This window comes from Arabidopsis thaliana, chromosome 4 (genome assembly GCF_000001735.4).
Source record: "Arabidopsis thaliana chromosome 4, partial sequence".
Classification (NCBI taxonomy): Eukaryota; Viridiplantae; Streptophyta; class Magnoliopsida; order Brassicales; family Brassicaceae; genus Arabidopsis; species Arabidopsis thaliana.
Window position 1 is genome coordinate 4,449,771 of NC_003075.7, and position 15,973 is coordinate 4,465,743.

General features: G+C 38.0%; 2 protein-coding genes and 2 pseudogenes across 5 annotated transcripts; 2 read left to right on the forward strand and 2 right to left on the reverse strand.

The window, feature by feature from the left end:
• Nucleotides 1–2,351: 2,351 nt before the first annotated feature.
• Nucleotides 2,352–6,713, forward strand: AT4G07664 (annotated as a pseudogene; the record flags this gene model as incomplete). Its single annotated transcript has 1 exon — nt 2,352–6,713.
• Nucleotides 6,714–6,931: 218 nt separating this feature from the next.
• AT4G07666 (uncharacterized protein) lies at nt 6,932–9,072 on the reverse strand (the record flags this gene model as incomplete). Its single annotated transcript, NM_148265.1, has 5 exons — nt 6,932–7,021; nt 7,165–7,592; nt 7,683–7,839; nt 8,293–8,403; nt 8,830–9,072. 5 exons carry the CDS (start codon nt 9,070–9,072, stop codon nt 6,932–6,934), a joined length of 1,029 nt encoding a protein of 342 aa, NP_680631.1.
• A 1,470-nt stretch (nt 9,073–10,542) lies between these two features.
• Nucleotides 10,543–13,127, reverse strand: AT4G07668 (annotated as a pseudogene; the record flags this gene model as incomplete). The annotated part of the gene is made up of 1 exon: nt 10,543–13,127.
• A 13-nt stretch (nt 13,128–13,140) lies between these two features.
• On the forward strand, nt 13,141–14,577 carry AT4G07670 (protease-associated (PA) domain-containing protein; the record flags this gene model as incomplete). 2 transcript variants are annotated; one of them, NM_001203756.1, is made up of 4 exons in its annotated part: nt 13,141–13,624; nt 13,989–14,040; nt 14,120–14,201; nt 14,286–14,577. In NM_001203756.1, the coding sequence occupies 4 exons, from the start codon at nt 13,222–13,224 to the stop codon at nt 14,484–14,486; spliced, it is 738 nt and encodes a 245-aa protein (NP_001190685.1). The 2 variants fall into 2 exon arrangements, with proteins under 2 accessions (NP_001190685.1, NP_192510.1); NM_116840.1 differs by having other exon boundaries at nt 14,120–14,225; nt 14,286–14,486.
• Between the last annotated feature and the right edge of the window lie 1,396 nt (nt 14,578–15,973).

Sequence of the window (15,973 nt, forward strand, 5' to 3'; positions counted from 1 at the left end):
GAATAAAAAGTATTAACCAATTTGTACAAGATATTTCATACCCGATTTACTTGCATCATCTATATTTATATATTTATAAATATCAATTTCCATACTTAATTTTCTATTCCTCACATCATACTTTCTTTATTGAAGATTTATAGTTGATTTTTTGTTATTAATTATGGAACTCAGTATCTTATCTAGCATTAGTAAATTCGTAGTCTAAATATTTACTTAACATATTTATATAACTACTGCACAATATTTATTAAAAACACATACACAATCAAATTATTTATTAGAATTATTAGAATGTGCCGATCTTTAACAAAAGATACTTCGTATCTTTTATATAATTTTGTTTAAACGAGACAATAAATATTAAAAACAATTATTCACAGAAAAGGTTTGATCTTCTATATATATGAAGTAGTTATCCCTAGGGTTTATTCGGAAAATTCCATTCACAATAGTGATAACACTGTATTTTACTCATTTTAGACATGTATTTATCATCATTTAGCTTAGTGATCACTCATTGTTTCATATCATTTTGTATCACATTTAGCTTATTTTGCTCACTTAGGCATTTAGGATCATCTTGCATACGTATTGCATGTTTTGGTGTGTTTTCAGGTTCTGAAGGAGCTTAATAGGATTATACTCGACCAGTCACTCGATCTAGGCAGCTACAGAGGAGGCAGCAATTCACTCGACCAGTTTACTCAATCCAGGCAGCCATAGAGGAAGCAACAGATCCGTCTACTCGCCCCTCTTACTCGATCCTCTACTCGTTCACTCGACCAGTTTACTCGATCTAGGCAGCCATAGAGGAAGCAACAGATCGGTCTACTCGCCCCTCTTACTCGATCCTCTACTCGTCCCCTTTACTCGATCAAGGGCAACCTACTCTACAAGACTTGTTGATCTATCAAAGCGTCTTCAGATCCTCCTCATTTCCCACTCAACCAGACATCTGAGCATACTGATAGGAGAGGAAGAATCATCTACTCGACCAATTGATCACTCGGAGCATAGACACAAAGGCGTAGACTTTGCAGCACCCTCTTTACTCGATCCCGAAGATCGAGCACTCGCCCAAACCGCCTCAAGTCTCTTGTCTTTTAGTAAATCTACGGTTTTCAACATTTTAGTATAAATAGATCACTTTGGGATTTGTCCAAAGGATCTAGCTTTTATCCTTTAGTTTTTCTTTGTGTTCTTGAATCTTCAAAACTTAATTACCCTTAATCTATTTTGTTTTTGCATTTAGTTCTTTGAGTAAAGTTGTTTAGCTTGTTTATATCTATATTTTGTTATGATTTCAGTAATTTCTGGGTTTGTGTTCTTAGTTATGTTGCTTGAGTAGTGATTACAGTTCTTGAGGATGGATTAGATTAGGGTAATCTCTAGGTTAGTCAGGTGGTTAAGATTAGGTTAGATACCTTCTGGATTCTTTGGCCCCTATGCGGTTTTCGCTGGCTAATGTGGAGATTCGACCATAGGTATCCAACGTCCAAGAGACTTTCAAATGGATGCCTGATCTACGAATTTCAGAGATTTGTAGGCTATAGACCAAGAGATTGGCTAGTCTGCGTAATGGCTTTGGTAGATTGTTGCTTAAACCCTGCTCTTCTATGTTTCATCAACGAGAGTTGAGATTAGGAAGTGGTAGAGTTATGTGGGTCTCTGTCACGAAAGTGGATTGACCCGGTTTTTGAATCTATCGTCTAGGGTCTCTGCCTTTCACTTGTCAGCCACCTGATGAACCCTAGAGTTGCCCTTATCAATGAATCCATCCTTAGGACTTCTATTCTTCTTAGATTTATTTGTATTCACCCCCTGATTGCACTTTTATTTACCAGTTATTTGTATCACCTGTTGATTTCATCTTAGTTCTTAATTTGTCACTTGTTGGTTCTACTCGACCCAATGATCGAGTAGGGCTCTTAAAGTTCTCATTTTCGTTGCTCGAATCATGACCTAGGATTGTTACTAGAAACCAACCATCTCAATAATCTGGCTTGACTTGTTGCTTCTGTACACATCTTGATTGCTAGCAATAACAGTGGACTGGATTGACACCCCCTATAGCTGCATCGACATGTTAGTGTTTAAGGGGAATTGAACTGAACAAACCACACTTCAACACATAAGTAGGCGTAAAAACCTACTTATCAATTTGGCGCCGTTACCAATTCATTGTTGCATTGTTAAATTCAAGATATCATGAAAAGTTAAGATCAAGTTCTTTTACATTTATCAAGTTACTAACTCATCTTTTCGTCTACTTGTTTTTGTGGTATAGGTACTAATCTTTGTGCATGCAAACTCGGTCCAAAGATTTTGAACACCTACTACCTTTCAAAGACAGAATAGCTCGTGAGTTACAAGAAACCAAAGCAAATGCAGCCTATGATCAGCAAAGACCAGCTGCTATGGATCAACAGAACAGACCAGTTGATGTTCAAGATCCACCTAATGTTGATCAACAAAGAAACATTGGTGCTGGTGATGCCCCAAAGAATGATCACCAAAGACAAGGGATAGTGCCTCCACCAGTTCAGAACAACAACTTTGAGATCAAGAGTAGTCTCATCTCCATGATCCAAGGAAACAAATTTCATGGTTTGCCTATGGAAGATCCCCTGGACCATCTTGACAGCTTTGATAAGCTCTGTGGCCTTACCAAGATCAATGGTGTCACTGAAGATATGTTTAAGCACAGACTATTTCCCTTCTCTTTGGGAGACAAGGCACACCACTGGGAGAAGATTCTGCCCCCAGACTCCATCACCTCCTGGGATGATTGTAAGAAAGCTTTTCTTGCCAAGTTCTTCTCTAATGCTCGCACAGCTAGATTGAGGAACAAGAGATCTCAGGCTTCACACAAAAAACACAATGAAACTTTCTATGAAGCTTGGGAGAGGTTTAAAAGCTACACCACTCAGTGTCCTCATTATGGAAAGAACCAAGGAAGTGCAGGGGATGGTAGTAATAGGCCATGAATGCAGCGTTATCATCCAGAAAAATATAATACCAAGGAAGTTGGGAGATCCTGGATCCTTCACCCTACCTTGCTTAGTAGGACCTTTATCTTTCAGTAAATGCCTATGTGACTTGGGCGCCTCAATCAGTCTCATGCCCCTATCTGTAGCCAGAAGACTGGGTTTCAGTAAATACAAGCCCTGCAGCATCCAACTGATACTAGCTGATAGATCAGTCAGAATGCCCCATGGAATCCTCGAAGACCTTCCTGTTAAAGTTGGATCAATACAAATCCCCACTGATTTTGTAATACTGGAGATGGATGAGGAGTCAAAAGACCCACTGATCCTAGGAAGACCGTTCCTAGCTACTGCATGTGCTATTATCGATGTCAAAAAGGGAAAGATCGAACTAAACCTGGGGAAGGAGATGAAAATGACCTTCGACATCAACAAAGCTATGAAGAAACCAACAATTAATGGACAAGTCTTTTGGATCGAAGAAATGGATAGATTGGCTGACGAATTACTGGAAGAACTTACAGAGGGAGACCACCTAGCAAGTGCCTTAACCAACAACGGAAAAGAAGGGTACGTACACTTAGAAACTCAAGGGTACAATGAGTATCTAGACGCCCACATGCCAATGGAAGGACCATAAGTGTTTGAGGAATTGATTGTTCCCTTAGAAGAAGCAGTATCAGGATGCACCATGAGCCTTATCGCTGAAAAAACGAACTCTACTGATATACTCAACCATGGAGGAGAGAATATAAGTTCAGATGACTGGTCAAAACTCAAAGCTCCAAAGGTTGACCTTAAGCCTCTTCCAAAAGGTCTGAGGTACGCGTTTCTTGGTCCAAATGATACTTATCCCGTCATTATTAATAATCGACTAAGTGATGAACAAGTGAACCAATTGTTAAATGAGCTTAGAAAGTACAGGAGGGCAATTGGGTATTCATTAGCTGATATTAAAAGAATTTCACCTAGTTTATGTACTCATAGGATCCATATTGAAAATGAATCATATACTAGTATTGAACCGTAGAGGAGATTAAATCCAAATTTGAAAGATGTGGTTAAATAGGAAATTCTTAAATTACTTGATGCTGATATCATCTACCCAATTTCTGACAGTACATGAGTCTCTCCTGTGCATTGTGTACCTAAGAAGGGAGGAATGACTGTAGTTAAAAATGATTTAGATGAGCTCATTCCCACTAGAACTATAACAGGACACATAATGTGCATTGATTAAAGAAAACTAAATGCTGCAACTAGAAAAGACCATTTTTCTTTACCGTTCATTGATCAAATGTTAGAAAGGCTAGCTAACCATGTTTATTATTGTTTTCTTGATGGCTATAGTGGTTTCTTTCAAATTGAAATTCACCCTATTGACCAAGAAAAAAACCACTTTCACCTGCCCCTATGGAACTTTTCCTTATAAGAGAATGCCTTTGGTTTATGTAATGCTCCTGGGACTTTCCAAAGAAGCATGACTTCAATATTCTCGTATTTTATTGAGGAGATAATGGTGGTATTCATGGACGATTTTTCAGTCTATGGATCCTCTTTCTCCTCATGTTTGTTAAATTTGTGCAGTGTTCTAGAAAGGTGTGAGGAGACTAATTTGGTACTCAACTAGGAGAAGTGTCATTTCATGGTTTAGGAAGGAATAGTGCTAGGGCATAAGATTTCTGGTAAAGGAATTGAGGTCGACAAGGCAAAAATCGATGTCATAATTCAGCTGCAACCCCCTAAGACAGTTAAGGATATCAGAAGCTTTCTAAGCCACGCAGGGTTCTAAAGGAGATTCATAAAAGATTTTTCAAAGATTGCTCGACCCCTCACTAGATTGTTGTGCAAGGAAACTGAGTTCAACTTTGATGAAGATTGCCTTAAAGCTTTCCATTTGATAAAAGAAGCGTTTGTGTCTGCCCCTATCGTTGAAGCACCCAACTGGGACTACCCATTTGAGATCATGTGTGATGCATCCGATTATGCAGTTGGCGCTGTCCTAGGCCAAAGGATTGATGGCAAGCTTCACGTCATCTACTACGCCAGTAGAACAATGGATGAAGCTCAAACAAGATATGCAACCACATAAAAGGAGCTATTTGAGAAATTTAGAAGATATTTGGTTGGCTCCAAAGTGAAGGTCTACATAGACCATGCAGCACTAAGACACATCTATGCCAAGAAGAAAACCAAGCCAAGGCTTCTAAGGTGGATACTATTGTTTCAAGAGTTTGATATGGAAATCATTGATAAGAAAAGTGTTGAGAATGGAGTTGCAGATCATCTCTCCAGAATGAGAATTGAGGATTCAGTCCTGATAGATGACACTATGCCCTAAGAACAGCTTATGTTCTACGACCTTGTTAACAAAAACATCGACACAAAGGACATATTGAACGAAGCATATGCAGTTGAAGAAGAAAAGTTGTCCTGGTACGCAGATTTAGTCAATTATTTGGTAAGGGGTATGATCCCCCAGAGTTTGGATGCATATAAAAAAAAGAAGTTCTTTAGAGATGTCCACCATTACTATTGGGATGAACCGTGCCCGTATAAAAAGGGGAGTGATGGGCTATTCAGGAGGTGTGTCTCTGAAGAAGAAGTTCAAGGTATACTAGAACATTGCCATGGCTCCACCTATGGAGGGCATTTCGCCACCTTCAAGACTGACTAGAAAGTGTGGTAGGCGGGTCTGTGGTGGCCCACAATGTTCAAAGATACTCAGGAATTCATAGCAAAATGCGATCCATGCCAAAGAGTCGGGAACATATCCAGGAGGAATGAGATGCCACAGAATCCCATTAGAAGTTTTTGATGTGTGGGGAATAGACTTCATGGGTCCGTTCAACCCTCCCTCATATGGAAATTCTTATATTCTAGTAGCATAGGATTACGTCTCCAAGTGGGTGGAAGCAATAGCAGCACCAATCAACGATCACAAAGTAGTCCTGAAAATGTTTAAGTCCATTATTTTTCCCAGATATGGTATCCCGAAGGTAGTGATAAGTGATGGAGGCTCACATTTCATAAATAAGGTCTTTGAAAGTCTATTGAGAAAACATGGAGTTAAGCATAAGGTTGCCATTCCCTATCACCCTCAGACCAGTGGCCAGGTGAAAGTATCAAATAGACAGATCAAAGCTATACTCACAAAGGTTGTTTGTGTCTCAAGAAGGGATTGGTCAGCAAAACTTGATGAGACTTTATGGGCCTATAGAACCGCATACAAAACGCCTATTGGAAGAACCCCATTCCAGATGCTATATAAAAAATCTTGTCATCTACCAGTCGAAGTGGAATATAAAGCCATTTGGGCAACCAAACTTTTGGACTTGAAAATCAAGGGAGCTCAAGAAAAAAGAGCACTCGACCTGCATAAATGATGCAAGAATTGGAGCTAATCCATCCTTTGATCATGATGATCAAGAGTTCCAAACTTGCCACGCGGAAGGTGGGATGATGAAAGTGGTGATCTGACACGCTAGCGATCGCTTCTCTTCTATGGGATCAATTCAAGGAGAAATGATGGATAGAAAGGTGATCGACTCGCTCAATCAGTGGGGTAATAGACTCACTCGATCAATGAACGAATGAAAGATGTTGAATCACCCAACAAACTTAATCCGCAGATTCCTGACGTACTTAGTGATTCACTCACAAAGAACTACAGAACAAATGACAAAGACTTAACTTTGACAAGAAAACGTTTTCAATTACTTTTAAATGATCAAGTGTACTTTATAATGAATGAGAAATCAGCTTATATAGAGCTGAGTACAACGTTCTAAGACTTCAAAGAAAGAAACAAAATATAAATGAAAATATTGGACATTAATTGTAGAATATGTCCAAATAAGGCAAGTGACGTGTGCCTTGAATCTTGTCAACTTGGGGAGGAATTATGACATCTTGGAAGGTTCTCGATGGTCTCCAGATTCTCACATAATCGCACGAACAAACAAGGAAAGAGTTGTTGCAAGTTGATCTCCTTTGGCTCCATATATGGCAAGTAGTAACTCTGCGGGTTCCTGTGTGGTAAGATATACCAAAGTTCGTGTGGTACATGTCTTGTGTAGTCTAGATGTTCTCCTGGTTTCCATATGTAGATTTGAGGTGCATCCAAGTGTAGAATAACGAAGATTTCCTTGTTTGGCTTCATTTGGTGTCGTACTTCAGAAGATAGTTCAGCGGGTAGTTCAGCCGGTCTGTCAGCAAGTACATCAGCTTCATGTACTTTTGATATCTTTGAATCATTTGCTTGGTAAATGATTCCTTGATGACTTGATTTTGCCTCGTTAAAAACCTTTCTAAGTAAACCCATTGGGACAAACCCTAGATAAGGGAAAAAGAGTGCAACAGTCATATTCCCATAATAGGATGACTCGGCTCCTTGGTCTTTGACTCCACTTGAACCATCATTTGTCTTCTTAGGATTAATTTGCTGGTGATTAATTAACCCTAGGCATTGTGCTTGATTGAGACTCCAATTGGGCAAGAGTCCTCCAAAATGCTCCTCATCAATCGGTTTGATAAATGTACCGACTGGTTTGGTATGATCCCGGTTTGGTTTAATTTGGATGTCCGCATCATACCCTTTCCCTTGAAAAAGTTTCGACCTCGAAACTATACAATATGCACCAAGAGAAAGCAAGTTAGCTTTCATGCGATTTTGGGAGGCTAAGGTCTTACCTTGATAGGGTTGCAGCTTGGTAATGCATAGTGCATTGGGTGGCTCTCCATTTAGCAAGAAAGATAAGATCACTCCTCTTTTTTGATCCGGTACTCTGACTTGTGGTATTGCTTGCTTAACTCCTTCTCGGTTTTGAGCTTTGAAATCCGGTGGTTCCTCTTTGATTAAGCAAGAGTTGGAGATTCTTCTTCTCCATGATAGGTGGTGTTAATACCAATGGTGCTGGTTCACTCTGGTTTTGACTTTGGTTCATGAGTTTCTCATCTTCGGTAAGTCGTCGCCTTTATGTTCCATTTGTTCTTTGTTGGTACCTGCAAGTTCATCAACACTTTTGGGAAAAAACAAGTGTATTAAAACAGTCATGGGATCACTATAACCAGGTAAAACAATTCTGGTTTAAACCATTTCTTTTCTACCAAGTGTAACACAAAGTGATTCAGAAAGTACATCACAAAGTAGGTCAGCTACTTGATATGTCTTAAGACAAGAAATTAGTTCCATAGACTTATGTAAGGAATGTACTTTTTTCTCACACTCTTCAGGGATTAACACGTTTATGATCACATCATTCGAACTGTTAAAAACAATTGGAAGTAATGGGTTACTTACTTGACTTAGATCCTCAATGAGTGTATCTTTCGGAGTCAACACGATTTGTTGATTTAATGGCTGGTCCGGTGGTTCTTCTTGCAGCAAAATATTGTTGGTCACAATTTCATCCTCTTTAGTGATAGATTCGCATAGAAAACATTTTGGATATTGCTGCAAAACATTATTCATTGTTGATCTCTCCGTTGGATCTACTTGTATCTCCTTATTACCTACATGTGTCTCTACACTTTTGGCACAAGACAAGTGTATTAAGGTAGTCATGGGATGTTCATAAATATAATCAATTATGTTACTTTGAACCTTTTCATGTGTTAGACTAGAATCCACTAGTTATTTGCTTTGATCCGAGAGTAAGCTTAACGTCGTTATGGCTTCTTTTTGATCATCGCAAATCTCCTTGGAACCTGAACCTTCACTAGCACTCAAAGACAACATCAAGTGCATTATACTTGAAATTGAAATGATACAAATAGAGTACTTAAAACTTCTTTCGAATATAAGATAATGCCAATATAGATAGTAAGTTTCGCTTACTTGTGTACCATGAATGGTATTTGGTATCAAGTTAGCTTTTATGTGAGGGATCTTAGAGGCAAGATCAGCTGGTGCTAAACATGGTTGTATCACACGTGCTTTGAGGGCTGCTTGATCATACATCTTATTTCGCCAAACTTGTGATGATGTTGTTTCCGAAAGTTGTTCCTCAAGACTTATGTCATTCTCAACATCTTTTGGAGTTGTTACCTTGTGGCCTACTTCTTTAGATGTGGCATCCATGTTATGACATAAACTTGCATTAATAACCTTTGGCAAAGACAAGTGCATTAATCTAGAATTGAGAATTTCTAAACTTGAATTACTAGGCAATCATTGGAGCTAGATGCATTCACTTTCAGCTCTAGTGATGTGGCATCTTCTACTTGTCTTTTAGAGCAAGTTGCAACAAAATGTCCCTTCTTATGACATCTATAACATGTTTAGAGCAAGTTGCAGTAAAATGTCCCTTCTTATGACATTATAACATGTTGGTTCATTTGATTTTAAAGAATCATAGGACTTACCTTGCTTTAGTTTAGCATGTGGTTCAACATGTAGCTCAAGTACCGGTATGGGGCTTGTGACTTCTTTTGCACATTTACCGATCTCATTCTTCTTGGCGGAGCTTGATTCGCAATTTGATTGGAACTAACACGTTGATGTGTAGTGTTCTCTCGGCTTAGTTCCTTTGGATGGTAAGTGTGTCGACCATGTTGGAGAAGACTGTGTGGTGCATATCGCTCCCTCATAAGCAACTTTAGTTGTCCCCACGTTTTGAGTGATTGCTCCTTATACCACAGTCTATCTTTCTCTTCTCGATTCCCAATGTTTTGCGTTTCCCATGAGTTGTTCAAGACAATAGTAGAGCTGCTCTTCTTTAGGAATGGAATAGTACTTAAAGTACTTATCCATGTTGAGTTCCCATTGTAGATACTCCCTCTCACGTCCTGAAAACTCAAAAGATTCAGGTCCAAAATACTCATAACCATAGTCTAGAGATGACCTTAGTTTTGTTTTGTAGGTTTGGATGGGATTGGATAGTAGTGGGTCTCGACGAGTGCCACGTTTCAGCTCGCCTCCTCTAAGATTACTGACTCTTGAATCTCTCTTAGCTAGGTAATCACGTCTATCATGGGGATATGGTTTACGCCACATTGATGTTCTGATGAGATCCTCACAAGGACTCGACACTCTTAAGTTGAGCAATGGATAGTGGTAGCTGTGAAGCCGTGATGATGGATAGATTTGAATGAATCGATGGATATCAAAGAAGCTTGCGGAAGGGCTTCAAGATATCGAGACTTAGATCCTTTGGATATGCGCACCAAAAGAGACTAAGGATTTTGCTGGATATACACACCAACAAGATGATCTTCTTAAAAAAGGTTTTTGATTAAAAGAAAGATAAGTTCTCAAAAGAGAATACAAGAGTATATAAAGAGAAGGAGAAGAGAAGCTGAAGAGGCAAGTCTTAGAACATACTTCAAGGCTGCCTAGAACACAACAGTAATTAAAAACAAAGTTTGAAATTCAAAATAAACCCTTCAACTACTAAGGCCACGAAATTGTCTCTTTATTTTAGTGGGTTTGGGCCTTGAATCATCAAAATTGATTATATGAAGTGAAAACATAAGCCTCATTAAAAACCTTCCTTTGGAAAACCCAGTGGGACAAAACCAAAGGCAGGGAAAAAGAGCACTCATGAATCACTTATCCATCTTGATGAGGTCCTTGAGCTTAGATCAAAACAAAGAGGTAGTGATTTGGCTCAAGTCATTTGGTCGGTCCCAAATGTGGTTAAGCATCCCGCCAATGGCATGGTTGAATACCTTAGCTCTAGAACGAGTCATTGGGACGGTCGATGTGACAAGAACATCCTCCGCTACAAGCTTCTCCTCAGCTACAAGCTCATCCTCAGCTACAAGCTTACCTCCTTCCTCAGCTACAAGCTCACGTTCAAGCTCCGGTTCATGCTCCATATCCTTAATGTTGTCCATGATCATATCATCCCCTCCCTCTTGAAAAGGATTTGACCTCAAATCCGGTTCATCTGCAATAAAAGGTACCAAGTCAGAAACATTAAAGCTAGAACTCACATTATACTTACCTTGCAAATCGAGTTGATAGGCATTGTCGTTGATCCGTTTGATTATCTTGAATGGACCGTCTATTCTTGGCATGAGTTTGGACTTCCTTTGAGCTCGAAACCTCTCCTTTCTTAAATGAATCCACACCATATCTCCAACTTCGAAGATTTGTTCTCGTCTCCCTTTATTAGCTTGCTTAGCATAGAGTTTGGTCTTTTCTTCTATGTTTCTCCTCGCATTCTCATGGATATGTTGCACTAGCTCAGCCTTCTTTTTACCATCAATACTTACTCTTTCACTCAAAGGCAAAGGGATTAGATCCAAAGGTGAGATGGGGTTGAACCAATAAACAATTTGAAAAGGAGAATACTTAGAAGCAGAATGCACGACATGATTATATGCAAATTCAATATGTGGTAAGCATTCTTCCCAAGTTTTAATGTTCTTTTTAATCAATGCACGCAAGAGAGTACCTAAGGTTCTATTAACCACTTCAGTTTGACCATCAGTTTGCGGATGACATGTAGTAGAGAATAACAGCTTAGTTCCTAACTTAGACCACAATGTTCTCCAAAAGTAACTAAGAAACTTAGTATCTCTATCCGAAACTATGGACCTAGGCATCCCATGCAAACGAACTATCTCTTTAAAGAATAGATTAGCTACATGCAATGCATCATCAGTTTTATGACAAGCAATGAAATGAGCCATCTTAGAAAATCTATCAACCACAACAAAGATAGAATCATTTCCTGTTCTAGTCCTAGGCAATCCCATCACAAAATCCATTGAAATATCATTCCAGGGATGAGTAGGAATAGGTAAAGGAGTATACAAACCGATGGGCTGAACCTTAGATTTGGCTTGCTTACAAGTATTACATCTCCCACAAATTCTTTCAACATCACGTTTCATGTGCGGCCAATGGAAATGTTCTTTCATGACTTCCAACGTCTTAGCAATGCCAAAGTGTCCCATTAGTCCACCTCCATGAACTTCCCTGACAAATAGATCTCGTAGAGAGCAGTTAGGAACACACAAACGGTTCTCATAGAAGAGAAACACGTCTTGTCTAAAATAGTGACCGAAAGCAAACTTTTCACAAGCTTTATAAACCTCGTGAAAATCATGGTCAGTTTCATAAAGTTCTTTTATTTGTTCAAAACCCATAAGCTTAACATTAAGAGTAGAGAGTAGGGTGTACCTCCGGGATAATGCATCAGCGACTACATTATCCTTATCTTTTTTGTACTTGATGACGTAGGGAAATGTCTCAATAAACTCAAACCACCTCGCATGTCTCTTGTTAAGTTTCTGTTGTCCCTTCAAGTGTTTTAGCGATTCATGATCAGTGTGAATGACGAACTCCTTAGACCATAGGTAGTGTTGCCACGTTTGGAGAGCTCGGACCAAGGCGTACAGCTCCTTGTCATAGGTTGGGTATTTTAGCGTAGCTCCTCCAAGTTTCTCACTGAAAAAGGCAATAGGCTTTTGATCTTGCATTAGAACAGCTCCAATACCTATACCTGATGCATCACACTCAATCTCAAACGTTTTAAGAAAGTCAGGCAATATCAAAACAGGTGCATTGGTTAGTTTATCCTTGAGAGACTGAAATGCTTCTTCTTGTGCTTCCTCCTATTTGAATCCTACATCCTTTTTGATAACCTCGGTGAGTGGTGCGGCAATGGTACTAAAGTCCTTGACAAATCTCCTATAAAATCCAGCAAGGCCATGAAAACTCCTTACTTCTCCCACAGTCTTTGGACTCGGCCAATCTTTAATAACCTTAACTTTCTCTTCGTCAACCTTAACTCCATCTGCACTCACAACAAAGCCAAAAAACACAAGATTATCCGTGCAAAAGGTGCATTTCTTTAGGTTGGCATAGAGTTCCTCTTTTCTAAGGACATTCAAAACAGAATCTAAATGCTCTATATGCTCTCTCAAGCTTTTGCTGTAAACTAAGATGTCATCAAAGTAAACTACAACAAATATCCCAATGAATGCTCTTAGAACATGATTCATCAACCTCATGAATGTACTAGGTGCATTAGTTAATCCAAATGGCATGACTAGCCACTCATATAACCCATGTTTAGTTTTAAATGCAGTTTTCCATTCATCTCCCTCTCTCATCCTAATACTTAACCGTTATATTGTTGATGGCTCTGCAATCAACACACATTCTCCAGCTGCCATCCGCACTTACATACTTTTCATGGATACCCTAAGTCAGGTAAGTCTAGTGGTTTATGCAAACTATGGACGAGTGGAAGATTTCGTGAGACTCAAGAAAGATATGGGTGTGAATGTCTCTGGAGCCGTTGTAATCGCGAGGTACGGTCAGATATACAAAGTAGACATTGTGAACAACGCTTACGAGGCAGGAGCTGTCGGTGTTGTGATATATACAAACAAGAGAGATTACGGTGGAGATGAGTGGTTTCCGGCGAGTAAATGGATGCCACCGAGTGGGTTTCAAGTTGGTACTGTTTATAATGGGTTAGGTGATCCAACGACTCCTGGATGGGCAAGTGTTGATGGGTGTGAGAGATTATCCGACGAGGCGGTTGAATTGAGCGGTGATGTTCCGCTTATACCGTCGTTGCCTGTCTCAGCTGCTGATGCTGAAGTGATTCTGAAGACAATTGTTGGAGATGTGGGGCCTGGACCTGGGATCTTGAACCTGAGCTACATAGTGAGTGAGTTTGTGTTTCAGATGATATGTGTTACTTACTTAGATTTGAGTTTTGTTGGGTCTTTGTTTCAGGGGGAAACTGTGATAAGAGAGCACGTGTGAGATGAATAGGCACTTGGGAAGAGCCAAACAGAAGCATGAGAAGAATTCAGAGTATAAATAGAGATAGAGAGCAAACATAGAGAACTATCCTGCGTGATCATATTGATGTTGTGAGTAGAATTAGGGCTTATGTGCTTTGTTCTTAGGAGATAAGATTGGAGAACTGTAACTCCAAGCTTACCGATTTAGAGTTTGTTTCATTGTAATTGGGATTTTAAGGATAAGAAAGAGAGATTCATAGTTTCATTCTTATCAAACTGTTATAGCCAAGATTCAGAATGTTATTGGAGTGATTGAGGGAGAAGAAGAGCCTGATAGGTACATGTTCAATAGTGAGTGGCAATAGACTTCTGATTGTAGTAACTAACTAGGGATTGTATATGAATGGATTGGTTAGATATGTGATTCTTCGAAACCATAGAGACACTTGGACTTTCAGAGCTGTTGATCCGAACAGTGGCACTGCGGTACTTATGGAGGCGAGTAAAAGTTATCTGCAACATGTATTTGGTGAAAGTTTTCAATGTTTTCATTGCAATGAGAGATTTTTGAAACAATTGTAGATTGCACAAAGACTAGATAAGCTGCAGAAAAGAGGATGGAAGCCTCGAAGGACGATTATTCTGTGTAATTGGGATGCTGAGGAGTATGGCTTGGTCTCTAGTTTATCTGAAATATCTTATTGGCTATTCTTTTTTATTATTGTTTACACAAACACCAGTAACATATCTCTGAAATTGCACTGGAAGCAAAATGAAAGTTGAGAAGGAACAATTTGTTTTCTTGTTTGTTCTTCATAAAATTTGGGAAGGAACAATTTTCTTCTACGATTCTTCATAAAATTTGCATTTGGTTAAAATGTTGACGGTTATTTTTTTGTTCATGTCTTTTCATCGTAACTTTCCGCTAACAATGACGGTTATTTTTTCCGTTACTACAGTTTTATCGCAACTTTTTGTTTATATCTTTGTCATTTTAATATTGACGGTTATTTTTTGTTGTGTTTTCTAATCGCAATATTTCGTTAAAATATTTACAATTACTTTTTTAGTTAGTTTATTTTCATCGTAACTTTCTATTTATATTGACGGTTATGTTTTCCTTTAGTTTCTTCTTATCACACCTTTTTATTTGTTTCTTTTTATCGTAACTTTTTGTTATTATTGACGGTTATTTTTCCTTTTTTTTTTTATCGTCACTTTGTAAAACTATTGACGGTTATTTTTTCTTGGTTGTGTCTCTTTATTGCAACTCTCTGTTATAATAGTGACGGTTATTTTTTTGTTGTGTCTCTTTTATCGCAACTTTCCGTTAAATATTGACGGTTATTTTTTTATTCGTATCTTTTCATCGTAGCTTTCCATTAATATTGACGATTCATTTTTTCGTTAGTGTTTTCTTAATCGCAACTTTTTGTTAGTGACTTTTCATCATAACTTTTCATTAATATTGACTGTTATTTTTCCTTTAGTATTTTTTATAGCAAATTTTCATAAAAATATTGAAAGTTATTTTTCCTTGGTTGTGTCTGTTTATTGCAACATTCCGTTAAAATATTGACGGTTATTTTTTCGATTATTTCATTTTATCGCAACTTTCTGTTAAAATATTGACAGTTATTATTTTCGATCATATTTTTTCATCGTAACTTTCCGTTAACATTAACTGTTATTTTTTTCGTTTTTGTTTTTTATTGCAATTGTTTTGTAAAATTATGGACGGGTATTTTTCTTCAGTTATGTCTTTTTGTTGCAACTTTTCGATATATTATTGAGTCTTTTCATCGCACTTTTCCATTAAAATATTGTCACTTAATTACCTTTTTCGTTCATATATTTTTATTGTTACTTTTGGTTACTTATTGACAGTTATTTTTCCTGTTTGTATATTTTCTTCGTTTATTTCCGTTAAAACATTGATGATTATTTTATTAGTGTCTTTTTATCGTAGTTTTCCGTTAATATTGACGGGTTTTTTCTTTGATTGTATCTTTTTTTATTGGAATAGTAAAAAAATTGACGGTTATTTTTCCGTTTATATATATCTTTTTTTCTTAAATAATTAATAAAATTTATAATATATGATTTATTTTAAAGAAATTATTATATAAATATATTTAAAATATTCCTCCCGCGATATCGAGGGGAGTCCGAGTCCTAGTAGTAACAAAAATTAAAAAATAAACAAATTATTTTCTAAATTAAATATTAAACAAACATGGACGTTGAGAATGAACAATTTGTTTTCCCGT